At 32.9% G+C, this 14,929-nt stretch overlaps 1 protein-coding gene across 1 annotated transcript in view; it reads left to right on the top strand.

The window, feature by feature from the left end:
• LOC114327793 (beta-mannosidase) overlaps positions 1-14,929 on the top strand; it is a 138,394-nt gene that overhangs the window by 86,628 nt on the left and 36,837 nt on the right. The window contains exons 8-9 of the mRNA XM_050641647.1: positions 1,965-2,072; positions 10,613-10,806. Of these exons, the coding sequence (XP_050497604.1) occupies positions 1,965-2,072; positions 10,613-10,806 (302 nt within the window). The remainder of the gene's footprint in view (positions 1-1,964; positions 2,073-10,612; positions 10,807-14,929) is intronic.

The raw sequence follows: 14,929 nt of genomic DNA, 5'->3' as shown, positions 1-14,929 counted from the left end.
AATTTTTGATCTTTTTTGGCAATTACTGTTAACAATTCCCTGTAATTGCCTCGATTGTCAGAGTCGTCGCTCTCAAAATGACCACGAAACGGTAATTCTTGTTTGGCCAAAAAACATACGGTATCTATTATAAGTGTGCTAAGGATATACCTATCTATTTTTTTTAACAAACTTATTATGTTTAGCAATATTTGCTTTAAAAGCTTGGTTAAGAGAACTTTAGATTCTTGTTTTCCCAAACTGAATCAAATTGGGTATACATCTTACATGTAGGTAACGGAGAAATTTCATGTCTCCTTTTTAAAACTCTAAAACTATTTAAATCGTGAACCTGGTCCACCCATTATTTCTGTAGAAACCAGAAGACATGGCCAACAATACAGCCTATTTTTCTTGCAACCACATAACCAAGGTTTTTTACTGTAGGTATCAACTAAATTTAAAATTTCGTAGTACTTTTTTTGATTTCTTTTTTAAATTGTTTAAAATAGGTCTTTCATTTTCAATAATCTCATTTTTTTCTCCAAAATTATACAAGGAGAATTACTTTTCAAGTAGTGGATCGATTACGCAGCGACACTTTTCCATGGTTAATTGCACGCACACTTTTATAGGTACTGTAACCAAATTTAAATCTGGTAACAGGGCTACTGATACTGATATACAAAGCACGCCCATGCCGTCCGTCGCTCCTTCAAAATTTTCAGACACTAGCCGGTCCCGAGCGACAGAGATTGTAACCACAGACCACAAATGAAACTGGTAACAGAGTATAATAAAGTGCAACTGATATATTATTGTTTACCTAATACCGGGTGTCCACTTATATTTTCCCCCATTTTAACTGCCTATAACTTCTAAACGGCTCAAGATAGAAATATGCGGTTTTTGCTGAAATGTTTTATTTTAGTAAAAGTTTTGTCTGAACGGATTGAATTTTTTATATCGCTTTCAAATACGAAATAAAAAATGGCGGTTTTTTGAAAAAAACTTTGTTGACTTTTTTTTAATGGAACACCCAGTATATTTTTTTTGTAAATCGAAAGAAAGGTCATTCACCTATCCAGCGATATAAAGTTTTTCAAAATCGGTTGTCAAATCACTGAGTAATTAATTTTTAAAATGAGAGGTGCAACGTGGATATCACATACCTAAATAACATAACTAAGCAAATTGATACTTTGTTATGTGATCTCCACATTGCATCTCTCATTTTAAAAATTAATTGCTCAGTCATTTGACCACCGATTTTAAAAAAAAATTATATCGTTGGATAGGAAAATTACCGTTTTTTTAAGTTTTTAGGTAAATGACCATTTTTTATGTCGCTTTTAAATAATAAATGCCGGATTTTCGGGAAAAAAAAACGTTGTTGACTTTTTTATTGAAACACCCAGTATATTTTTTGTAGCTTGAAAAAACGGTCATTTACCTATCCAGCGATATTAAATTTTTTAAAATCGGTTATCAAATGACTGAGCAAATAATTTTTAAAATGAAAGATGCAATGTGGAAATCACATAATATAATATCATTTTGCTTAGTTATGTTATTTAGGTGGTATGTGATATCCACGTTGCACCGCTCATTTTAAAACTTAATTACTCAGTGATTTGACAACCGATTTTGAAAGACTTTATATCGCTGGATAGGTGAATGACCTTTCTTTCAATATACAAAAAAATATACTGGGTGTTCCATTTAAAAAAAGTCAACAACGTTTTTTTCAAAAATCCGCCATTTTTCTTTTCGTATTTGAAAGCGATATAAAAAATTAAATCCATTTAGACAAAACTTTTACTAAAATAAAACATTTCATCGAAAATCGCACATTTCTATCTTAAGCCGTTTAGAATTTATGGGCAGTTAAAATGAGGGAAAATATAAGAGGACACCCGGTATTAAAATATCCTATTTATTTCTTCCTCTACAGCTCTTTCTATATAACACAATTTGAATTTTAGAAATGTCGCGGAGGAAGTAAGACACCAAGTTAATCGTTTGCGTTCTCACCCTAGTATTGCATTATTCGCTGGGAACAACGAAAATGAAGCAGCTTTACGTCAAAGTTGGTAAGTTTTAAATGATATTTTTACATGTCTTACACAATGTGTGAGAAGACGCGTTTATTATTATAAAATTATTTTTTGGCATTAAATATTTAGAAAATTATTTAAAAATTTAGGGTAGATAAGTCCTATGTTAGATTTTGATTTGAAGTTTACGTTTATCAAGTACCTATAAACGTAAATTTTAAATTCTTGTTTGAAGTTTCATTAAACATACTATAATGCCAAGTCAACAGTCATACCGGCGATAACGAACCTGTAAGGGATGCACTGTAGGCGGGAAGGGATTTAACTCTTTGGGGGGCTCCAAAATGAGCTTTTTTTCTGCTGGTATTATACAAAATACAAGTTTAAAAACCGGAGGGCGCCTATGCTAGGTTTGCAGGCGGGCACCTTGTCCTAGCGCGAAGATTGGCCAACAATTGTATTTTTTAAGAGAGTAACTCTTCTTAAATCTACTTCAGTATTTTACTTTTATTTTACGTTTATCTTTCAAGCGATTTATTCGCCCAAGAAGAGTCAGTCGTAATATTAACCGATAAAAAAACCCGTGGTTTAAAGAAAAGTATGTACCAATATTTAGTCCAGAAAGCCACTGCGCATCCGCTAGGAAAAATATTCCGATTCGGATTTTTTGCACAATCTTAATCAAAAAGGACCCCTTTTAACAAATTTGCAGGTTGCCAGGTCCAAAAGTGGGTCAAAATTTTTTTAAACGTTTTTTTTTTGTTTTTTCCCTAAAATTATTTTTTTTGTATCGAACAAAGTTTTTTTAGGTTTTTTGGATCATATCAAACAGAAAAGGTCTTAAGTGACTTTTCTCTAAAGTTGATAGTTTTTGACATATAAGCTATTAAAAATTTAAAAATTGCGAAATCGGTCATTTTTAACCCTCAGAAACTATGTGAAAAACTGAAAATTTCAATGTTGCCAAGTTAGGTAGATATTCTTTGAACATCGATTGATGAAATTCTGAAGAGTTTTTTGCAATACAATATCGAAAACTCCCTTTGTTTTTTAATTGTCAATCAAGCGGGCGCTTGAATGGCAACAGTTGCATGTAAATGTAACATGCGTAAATATATGTGCGGAAAAATATTTCGATTCAATTTTTTTTCACTAGGCACTTTGTATGTTGCCAGGATCAAAAAGTAAAAAAAAACTTAAACGTTTGTTTTTTGTTTTTTCCTAAAACTAACTTTTTGCATCGGACAATTTTTTTTAGGTTTTTTGGATCATTCCAAATAGAATAATAGACTATAAGTGACTTTTCAGTAAATGTGATAGATTTCGAGATATAAGCGATTGAAATTTTAAAAATTGCAAAATCGGCCATTTTTAACCCTCAAAAACTATGTGAAACACCAAAAATTTCAATGATACCAAGGTACGTAGATATTCTAAGAATATCGATTGATGAAATTACGAAGAGCAATCCCGATGCAATACAATATCGAAAACCCCTTTGTTTTTTAATTGCTAATCAAGCGGGAGCGAAACTATTTTCAACCGTTGCATGTGTATATGTAATCGGAGAACATTTTAAATTTAAAAAAATTGTTTAAAATTTTTTTTGACACATTTTTGACCCTGGCAACATGCAAATTTGTTAATAGGTAACCATTTTAAGCACGATGGTGAAAAAAAATTTAATCAGAATATTTTTCCGCACATATATTTACGCATGTTAATACATGCAACGGTTGCCAATCAAGCGCCCGCTTGATTGGCAATTAAAAAACAAAGGGGTTTTTGATATTGTATTGCAAAAACTATTCGGAATTTCACCAATCGATGTTCAAAGAATATCTTCTTACCTTGGCAACATCGAAATTTTCAGTTTTTCACATAGTTTCTGAGGGTTAAAAAGGGTCGATTTCGCAATTTTTAAATTTTTAATCGCTTATATGTCAAAAACTATCGAGTTTCGGGAAAAGTCACTAAAGGCCTTTTCTGTTTGAAATGATCCAAAAAACCTAAACAAAACTTTGTTCGATGCAAAAAAAATAATTTTATAAAAAAAAATAAAAAAAAGTTAAAAAAATTTTGACCCACTTTTGGACCTGGCAACATGCAAATTTGTTAAAAGGGGTCCTTTTTGAGTAAGATTGTGCAAAAAATCCGAATCGGAACATTTTTCCTAGCGGATGCGCAGTGGCCTTCTGGACTAATTGGATAAAATTGAAAAATGAAGCTCACACCAACTTGCTGGGACAAAATACTATAGCCCGGGAGATAGTGTCAAATTTGACTGGAGCATTTTAGCATGGCTGATTTCTTTAAATTTAGTTAGGTGTTCCAAAGCTTATTAACAAATGATGTGTCAGCTGGCCCAAAACCGGGGATTTTAGCCAAGAAAAGGTAAAATGTGAAACAAAAATGAATAACCATTTTCAATTTTTTTTTATTTACATTTACTCTGTGTGGAGTATGAAGAGAACCAGTCTCGTTGGAACTTTACCGCGCTGAGCAGATGTGACGTGAATTGTAAATTGTAGAATTCCCTCATCTTCCTTAGTCTCAGCATCCGTATGGCTTGCAAATTGTAGAAGCCTCGGAGGTGTAACCAGAGAAGGTTCCCATTGTTTTCATTCTGGTGGGATATGTTATGTGCCATTAGAGTGAAAACTTAGTCTTTTAAAATGTGAAACTTGATGGAAAACCGCTACAACTTATATGTCAAATATTTATCTCCGTGACTTACGTGTATAATAGCCAATATTACCTAGCTACTGGCTTTCACCCAGACGACTCGGGTTCAAATCCTGGCCCTGAAAATCTTCTTTTTTTTTAATTGACATTTTGATTTGAAAAATAATTATTTTTTGATAATACCACGTTTTTATTATTTATACGACACAATATAAAAAAGTCTGTATGTCTTTTATAGAATCGTAAACTAGGTATGCATTTGATCATGTTATTATGATTGACCTGCTTTAAACAAAGTTGTTGTACATAATCCTCTAAAGCTTTCTTAGTTAGTACGACCAATCAAAGTGAAAAAGGGGGTTGCCCCCCAATTTTTTATTTTTTTGGACCCTAATTTTTCACTTTTTTATCACCAACCCCTTATTATTCTAAATATTTCCTTGTTCTCTATAATATATAAAAATGAATGTTTGTCTGTAAGCCCCTTATCGAATCGTAAGCTATGCATGATCATAATATGACCTCAAGCAAAGTTGTTGTACCTACATGAACCCGGGAAGGTTTCTGAGTTAATACGACCAATCTAAGTAATCATTATTTACGCAGACACCACAAAAACAATATTGTTTATTAGAAAAAAAGTATATGCAATATTTTTGAGTATTTTTTGGCTTTTTTGGTAATTTTTAGATATTTAACTTTTAAACATTATTTTTTAGTTCTAAGGCGGTACGAAGTTTGCCGGGTCAGCTAGTTAATAATAAAAGAATATTCTTGAACTATGTAGTTTGGCAAAGATTAAAAAGTATAAACCATTAATTTATGAATTTTAGATTGTACGAAAGAAGCGTCAGCTGAATATATAATATGATCAAAAGCAAAGTTTACGTTGTTCTGAAGCTATTTTCACAACGACACCCGACTTGGGCGTCGAAACGTTAATAAAATCATTTTTAGGTAAAATTGTGGCTTATTTCCCATTTGAATATACTTGATTAGCAAAGTTTACGATTCTATAAAAAAACATACAGACTTTTTTATATTGTGTCGTATAAATAATAAAAACGTGGTATTATCAAAAAATAATTATTTTTCAAATCAAAATGTCAATTTTAAAAACAAAAAAGATTTTCAGGGCCAGGATTTGAACCCGAGTCGTCTGGGTGAAAGCCAGTAGCTAGGTATTCTTGGCTATTATACACGTAAGTCACGGACATAAATATTTGACATATAAGTTGTAGCGTTTTTCCATCAAGTTTCACATTTTACCTTTTCTTGGCTAAAATCCCCGGTTTTGGGCCAGCTGACACATCATTTGTTAATAAGCTTTGGAACACCTAACTAAATAAAAAGAAAACAGCCATGCTTAAATGCTCCGGTTAAATTTGACACTACCTCCCGGGGCTACTAGTCGCAATATCGATAAATGATTGACATTGAAGTAAAAAGTAATCGATATACCTAAGTATAAAAAAGGAGGATTTATCTCCCACAACCGAAAGAAGCGAAAAGGGGAAGCAGTTATTACCGCAGAAAATGATTTTCTGTAATTACAGCGAATCGTAGGAAGGGAGCTGCAAAAATGACAGGTAGATGAAGACAACAATTTGAAAATATATAGCAACGTCCCCGACTTAACACAAAATTTAAATTTATAGGTGTGGCGGAACACCAAAAAGAGGAAGTATATCATTGGAAAATGACAATCGCGGAAGCATTGTTTCTGTATTTTCAAGTCAAATTCAATAATTGTTTTCGGCCATCGGTCGGCATGTTTCCCACCGAATTCACATGGACTGTGGAACAAGTAAAAGCATGAACTATCAGATGATATTTTACATCGAACTCGTGTCAGTTCAAGGAATCCCAATACCAATCTAGAGGTGAATAAGGAGATACATAACCAGACTTTGCTTTTGTGTGGTGACATATGCAGCAGTTTAATAGTCAATTTTGAAATGCCATCGCCAAATCTTGATTTTTATAGAAAACATGTTTCCATATGGTCAATTGTACATAGTATGTTGAATGTAAACAAGAAGAATAGTTTCATTATGGCATTTCCTTGCGAAGTTTATACAATTGATTTGAATTATTGATTTGTGCCGAAACAAAAACTTATTAGCTACAGCTGCGGTCACTGAATAGTTTACAGTTTACACCTTAATTTTTACATTTATTTTGGTATATTTTTTGATTTATTTATTTACCTTTTATTTTAATTTTGTAAATTTTAATCAACCTAGTCTGGATCCGCCACTTACGCCATCTTGACGTAAAAAGTGAGTTTAAACGAGGCAAAACTTCAAAAAATCGGCTATTAGATATGTAAGGGTGTAAACTATTCAATGGCAGCAGCTGTACATGTAATATATAGATACATATCGGAATGGAATTACACCGATATTTGAATGTTTTATAAATGCGGGGGAAATCTTTAAGGGGACGGGTACGTATTTTCAGCTGCAATGCTATTCAAATGGGGATTCATTTTTTTAGAATCCTGAGAAAACTAATAAGTATTTTTGAAAAATTTAAACGCAAAATGAAAGATTAAGTTCTTACCGAGGACCGAATGGAAAGTCCCTGAAAACTTCTATAATGTTTATTTTAATAAATTTTTAATTTCAAATATCTCATTCAAAAGAAACTTTTTATTTATTCTGAGGGACTTTCGGCCCTCGATAATAATTTAGTCTTTCATTCTGCGTTTAAATTTTTTAAAAATATTTTTTAGTTTTTTCAGGATTCGAAAAAAATGGACACCATGTCCGTGGTGATATTTTCCAAATCGAACATTCGCTATCTTTGTCATACAACGCACTGAGTCAAATAGAATATGATGACAAGACAGTGACAGTTTTAAATATTTGACATGGCATCGGGAATATTTTGAGTTGTTGATTAAATAATATTGATAGTGTATTTGATAAATAATTGATTTAAGACGTGAATTTAATAAAAAATTATTTATTGTTTATTATTTATGGAAGATCCAAGCAGAGAATACATCAGGATATATTCTGTGATCCAAGTATTTTTTGTTAAAGATGTTCAAAATTGTAAGCGTTCCATAGTAACAATATATTATTAAAAAATCACTTTAACATTTTTCCTCTTTTCTCGAATGAGTATTAGTTTTTGTTGTATAGCAATAATAGTCATTACAGTAAAACCTCTGTTAACCGAAATATTTTTAACCGAAACATCGTTTAACCAAAACGGTTGACAGTTTTGATAATTTCGTCAATAAAAAGTAAATTTTCATCGAAAAATGGGAAAAATTCGATGTTAATTTGTCAACATCATCAACATTGCTTTTATACAACTAAAGAACGCAATTAAATATACCTACAGCACATTACGAAATCATCACATAGTATTTTTTTAAACCAACTTTGACCAAGAATATTATGTAATTTGATATAAGAAGAATACAAAAAACAATGATATTTTTAACCGAAATTTTTGTTATTCGAAACGGCCTACCCCGAAAAGGCGGGGGCCTTCTTCAAGTGTTCAAATTCTCGTGTTAGTGATTCCATAGTAAATCATGAGGAAAAAACAAAAAAAAACTTAAGATATTATACCGACATGATAAGTATTTGGTCTTACATTCAGTTTACTCTAAAAACTAACACCAAATTCCGATTTTATATGTATGTTATTTTAAATTATAAATAATATAAATAATACTAAAATGTTTGGGTGTCAAACCCTTGGGGTTCTAGTAGCCTGCGGGGTCCTTAGGAATTAGTCGTCTAAGTCTGAGTTTGTTTTTAATGATGTAATATACTCTGTGGATTAATTGAGATAGTTGTACCGTTGTACACTTCCATCACCCTTACCAACTACACACACCGGCAAAATTAAAGGAACACCTTAAAAATGGGACATGTTTGAAACCTCGAATTTCTTAAACCAGTTGTCCGATTTGAGTGATTATTTTAGTCTGTTATAGCCTTATTATTTAAGAATATCGTTGTAATGGTAGGGGAGCAAAGTATGCTAAATGTGCAGTCACGCGAGCGCTTTGGGGACCTATTGGGTTGTGAAGAGTAGGTCCTAAAACCAAAAAAAGTTAAGTAAAGTTTTCCATTTTAGTGGGCGCTTGCCATTTTTTAATTTAATTTTTCATTTCCAACAATCGTTTTTTCCGATTATAACGCCATCTATCCATAATTAGAAAAAATGTTTCGAATAAAAGTTACTTATTTTTACGTAAGGAATCCAAATCTGCAATAAAAAATGGGGGCTCCTATTTAAGATTTTAAAGTAACCCACCACCCAACTCCCGTGGGGGGTTGTGTTTGGTGCCATCCTATAGATTTTTTTAAAAATATTGAATAAGTGTATTTTACAGTTTTTCGATCTGATGTTCATTTCGCGAAATATCGCGGGATTCGTATATAAAATATTAAATTTACCCCCCACCCCTCTCCGTGGGAAGTGGTGTTCGATATCATTCGATAGATTTTTAAAAAATATTGAGCACATATTTTTTAGTTTTTCGATTTGTCATTATTTCGCGAAATATTTGCTTTTTTCTTGTGAAACTTTGGGGCTCACCCATTTCCTTACGCCCGGCTCAAATCGTCAGATTTTTGAAATATACTTATTTATATACTTAACTTACCTTATCTTAATCTGACAATTTCGAGTTTTTTTAAGGATATATTTTTTTTCGGGCCCCCCTTAACGAACTCCCCTGTGTTAAGAGCCAATATATGGTAGAGGTACATCTGCAGTGTACCAGGTTTCTCCCCATATGATAATCTGACGCGCTCAAGTAACTGAAAAATCCCCGCTTGGGCTCCCCTACCATAATAATATTGTTGCTAGACAGGTAAATGTCATTTTATACCTGGTGTAACAATCATACTGTGTTTTTTCTTTAAAGTTCGGAACACTATGTGGAATATTCTAGCATATACATATAAAATATTGAACTTGAAACACAATTATAGCCTTAGGCTTTCTTAGCATTATCTTTTTTGATTCATTTGCTTATGTGGGATAATAAAAAAGTTAGTTCGTTAGTTAGTTCATCAATACAGGGTGTTTCTATATAAGTGCGACAAACTATAAGGGGTAATTCTGCATGAAAAAATAATGACCGTTTGCTTTATAAACATATGTCCGCAAATGCTTCGTTTCCGAGATACGGGATGTCGAATTTTTTCTTACAGACTGACGATTTATTTATTGCTCTAAAACCGGTTGATATATGCAAATGAAATTTGGTAGGTTTTAAGAGGTAGTTATTGCGCATTTCTTTACACACAATTAAAAATTGTATATTCACCATTGGCGTACATACGCGTATAAACATTTTAGATAGCTACATAACTAATAAGTAAATATTACCACTTTCTGTTTCACTGTCATTTCAGTCATGTCATCATTCAGGATTTCCGTATCAGTTGCCAACGGCTATTCAACATGTGAATATCTCAATTTGGGATCAGATGGTACCCTGGGCATAATACATGTGATATTTTGTGCATCCATGTTTAATTTTATAATTATAGTCAATGTTTCCATGACTGATCAAGTTTAAAGGGTTTTCATTCTAATATTTTTGTATTTTGGTGGTTAGCATGTCAGCATCTTGTGAGTATAACCTATAACTTTTTTAACCGTAGTCAACATTTCAAAAATTTTGATTTAACTTATTAGGTTATACTCATTTTAGGTCAGCACTGATGATGATCTGTTATCAGATTAAAAACTAGCTCTGCTTGTGATGTAGACCTTTTTAGTGAATTTTAATAAATATACCTTTTATAAAGGATTTTAGGTTTTTTAATACTAAAATATAAATTATGTACTATTCTCGATATGCTATTGACTTACTAAGCTAAGTTTTCTATAAAGTGTTATTGTTATAGGTACGGTACCGCTTTCGATTTCCAGCGGTATTATAACGATTATGTCAAACTCTATTATACAACTATTCAAAGTGAGGTAGAACGTATTACGGGAAAAAGAAGAATTTACCTAATGTCTAGTCCATCAAATGGAGTTGAATCTATTAGTGAAGGATACGTAGCACAGAATCCGGGTGATTATGCTTATGGGGATGGTATGTATTGATTTGTTTTATTTATCTTCATTGTTCATCCAGCTTGTTGACTCTTGTTAACGATTGTCAGTTATAAACTATTTTTGCGCCCTCATGCTTATTGTAAATTTAAATCTTTCTACTTAAGGCAACAAAGAAAAAAAGTAAGTATAGAAAATGAAAAGGCTGGTAGCTATATGAAAATAGACAGTGGTGGATAAATGAAATAACAGAGAAGTGGACTCTTGCCTACAGTAGTCCAAAATCACTGAGTTAAATATATAGAAAGCTTGCAAGATGAGCAGATTATTTTTGAGTAGCCTTAACAACTGAATTTACTTTCAAACTCATAAATTCCTTCTTCATCTGTGAAATCGACACGCTATCATAATGCTTTTTTCCAAGTCTATTAAGGCTACATGAGTTTATGAGAATTGTCTAGGGTAGATCGTTTAACTCTGAACCCTGCTTGTTCTTCAGGTTGTTTGTCTTTAATGTCTACTTCTAATAGGTTTTGTAATATTTTGGAGTATAATCTGCCTATTGTTGGTATTACTGCTAATCCTCTTTAATTCTCTGGATCAATTTTTGTGCCTTTTATCTATTGGAGAGGCAGCACCTTTCCCATTCTTCTTGAAGTTTTTCGCCGTTTTACCACTTGAGCTTAAGGATTTTTTTTTAGTTTCATCGCCTTACTGCATTTCTCACCTGTTTTATTTATAGCCCTACGCTTCCTTTGGCTTCTATTTGTTCGTTTGTTGATAGAAACTTTTCTCTTTTTTCCATCAGCAGATCCTCGAGTTATACCAATTCTTTAATGAATCAGAGGTAGTAAAGTTCATTAAAACACAGACTTAGATACATACGAATACCAGACAACACGATTGCTAAAAAGCTAACCACAGGAACCCCTATAGGAAGAAGAAGCAGAGGCCGACCGCGAACTAGGTGGTTAGATGGAGTTGAGACCGACTTAAGGTTATTAAAAATCAGATGATGGCAACAGATCGCCAAAACCGAATAGAATGGCGACGAGTCTTGGGGCAGGTCAGGATCCAGAAAGGATTTTCGACCAAATATGGTGATCAGATCATCGAAGTGCTTTATGCATGTTTCTCAGTTATCATCTAACATTGTTTTAATTAGCTGTTAGGTGCCTCCCAAATGGGTGTCTACTTATGTATTCTCACTTTTTTCGTATGACGCACAGTAGTAAGCAACCTTGGAATATGATTAAAAAACTTAACGGTGATCCCACAAATATGAAACAGTCATGTGCATAACGCTAAATCAGATAGCCCAACAATTGCTTCTGAATGGCAAAGCAAACCATCGTTTCAAACTATCAAAGATTATAAGAACTCAAGAACAGGAAAAAATCTCTTGCTAAACCCATTTGTCATCGAAGAGCTCAAAAATGGCATAGACCTTTTATGAAAAATGGAAAATCACCTGGGCTGGACGAAATACTAACAGGGCAGATGAAGCACTTCGAACTAAAAGCGAGACAATGGGTGCGCAATATATTTAACACCTGTCGAGCTACCTACCAGATTCCGCAAATCAAAAGTGTCCCTTCTGGAACCTGGGACAGCAGAAAGAGATAGTGGGAGTAGCCTTGATAGACATCACAGCGGCATACGACACAGTAAACCACAGAAACTTGCTAACTAAGATCTATAACACTGTTTATATAACCATGGCTTAATAAAGATCATTAGATCACTGTTGTGTAATTTTTTTTTCAAAATTAAAAAAAATATATTTTAAAAGAAATTTTTTTTCAGAAATAAACACTTTGAACCAATGAAACTTATAGATCATATAAACAGTACATAAGTAAAGTAACTTACGAACCGATAACGATTAATTTTATTTAGGAAGCTAATTAGGGGGCGATTTTCGCGATTTTTTTACCAAAAAATAAAAGGGACCAACAATATTTTGAACGTAACTCACTTACTTTTAATGTTAGAAGTTTTTAAAAAAATAAAAAATAAGCCTTTTTTTAAACCCTTTAAGTTGTAGAGCGTTTTCCCAGAAAAGTGCTCCGTATTTTGGTTATTTCACGTTGAAACACTAGATTTGGAATTTGACGAAGAAGAACCTACATTATTTCATTAACTACAACTCTGCTTCTGCTGGGTCGACAGACTTCATATGTACACCATTTTTTTCACTTTTTTTATAAGCTATACTTTTGCTAGGAATATTTTTTTCGATAAAATACTTAATTTTGAGTTATTTGCGAAAAACTGTCCAAAAACATGTTTTTTTTTTGTTAAAAATGAACACATTCACTCGCAAATAACTCGAAAAGTATTGACTTAGTGAAAAACTTAGTGAAAAAAAAAGTATTGAAGAAACAAGTGATGAGGACACACAAATACTGGTAAACAAAGTACAAGACATCATTAACAAAATGGAAATACCTTGCAAAGCCAACCAAGAGGTCACAGAAATTAGAAGAATAGGAGACAAAACTAGAAATTTTGAAAGACCAGTCCTGGTAGAGCTAAGAAGTGGAAATAAAAGAACGGAAATTCTTAAAGCTACATGGAAATTAAAAGGCTCGAAATGGTTTGTCAATGAAGACTATCCAAAAACCATAATCGATCAACGCAAAACACTTATAAAACACATGAAAGAGGCAAAGATGAAAGGGTACAAAGCAAAGATAAAATATAATAAGTTAATAATTAACGGAGACAAGTACGATATAGACCAGGTCAAAAGATGGAACAGCGACTCCGATGATTTTAGAGAAGATAATATGGCAGAAACTACAAAGAATAAAACTGGAACGAGAACAGTAAGTGCAAGATCACCAAACGGAGGCACAGAACTAGATCCAAGAGAAAAAATAAAGAAAGTAAACGAAAATCAAACATTAAAAAACTAGAATTGGAACGGAAACACATTATGACGACAACAGCACGAAAAATGGACAAGGCAATGATACAAAAGGATATGAGAACAAGCAAGATTAGCAAAAAGAAAGAAAGAAAGGGTAATACAAAAAAGAAAAAAAGAGAGGGTGGTGTTATAAGAATTGCGTCATGGAATATAAGAACATTACTTAGAGCAGGAAAACTGGAAGAAATTACATCAGTTCTGATACAGTATAAGGTGGAAATAGCAGCACTGCAGGAAATTAGATGGAAAGGGAAAGGACAAATAGATCAACAGAATGTTACCTTCATATACTCAGGGGAAGAAAAGCAAGGACAACATGGGGTAGGATTCATAGTAATTGGAAATATGAGAGACAAAATAATGGAAGTCAGACTAATAAACAAAAGAATAGCCTACCTAACCGACAGAAAATGCGAAAGAGGAGGAAAAAGATCATTTCTACGACTCTATGGAAGAAGAGCTAGAAAAAATACCAAAAGAAGATGTGATATAAATATTGGGCGATTTTAATGCACAAATAGGAAAGGAGGATTATATACAGCAAATAGCAGGCAAACATACAATACATGAGAAAACGAATGACAACGGGCACAGAATATGCAACATGGCGACAGGAAATAATATGTCTATCAGCAGTACAATGTTCAAGCATCAAAGAAAACACAAAATCACATGGGTCTCTCCAGACCAAAAAACAGAGTCACAAATAGACCACATATTAATTTCGAAAAGAAGACAATCAAGTATAATGGATGTGAGAAGCTACAGATGTGCATGCGGAGATTCAGATCATTTCCTGGTGGTAGCAAAGCTGAGACAAAAGATGAAAGTAATGAGAAGGCAGAAAGAGAGGAATAAGAGGTGGAATATCGAAAAATTGAAGGAAGCAAAAGAGATACAAAAGTATGAAGATGAAATAGGTAAAAGAATTGCCGCACTGAATAAGGAAAGTGATGATGTCGAAGAAATATGGGGTGATATTAAAAAAGCAATTAACCACACGGCTGAGACTACATTAGGAACGAAGCAAATTACAAGAAAGAAGGACTGGTTCAATACAGAATGTAAAGAAGCAGTTGAAGAAAAAGTAAAAGCACGAAATCAGTGGATGCGGACTCATAAAACTGAACATAGAGACATGTACGAGCAAAAAAGAAAGGAAAGCAACAAAGTAATAAGACAACATAAGAGAAAATTCATGGAAAGTCAGTTAGAGGAAATTGAAGCG

Source organism: Diabrotica virgifera, chromosome 1, assembly GCF_917563875.1.
Source record: "Diabrotica virgifera virgifera chromosome 1, PGI_DIABVI_V3a".
Taxonomy (NCBI): Eukaryota; Metazoa; Arthropoda; class Insecta; order Coleoptera; family Chrysomelidae; genus Diabrotica; species Diabrotica virgifera.
This window is presented reverse-complemented; position numbering and strand designations above follow the sequence as displayed.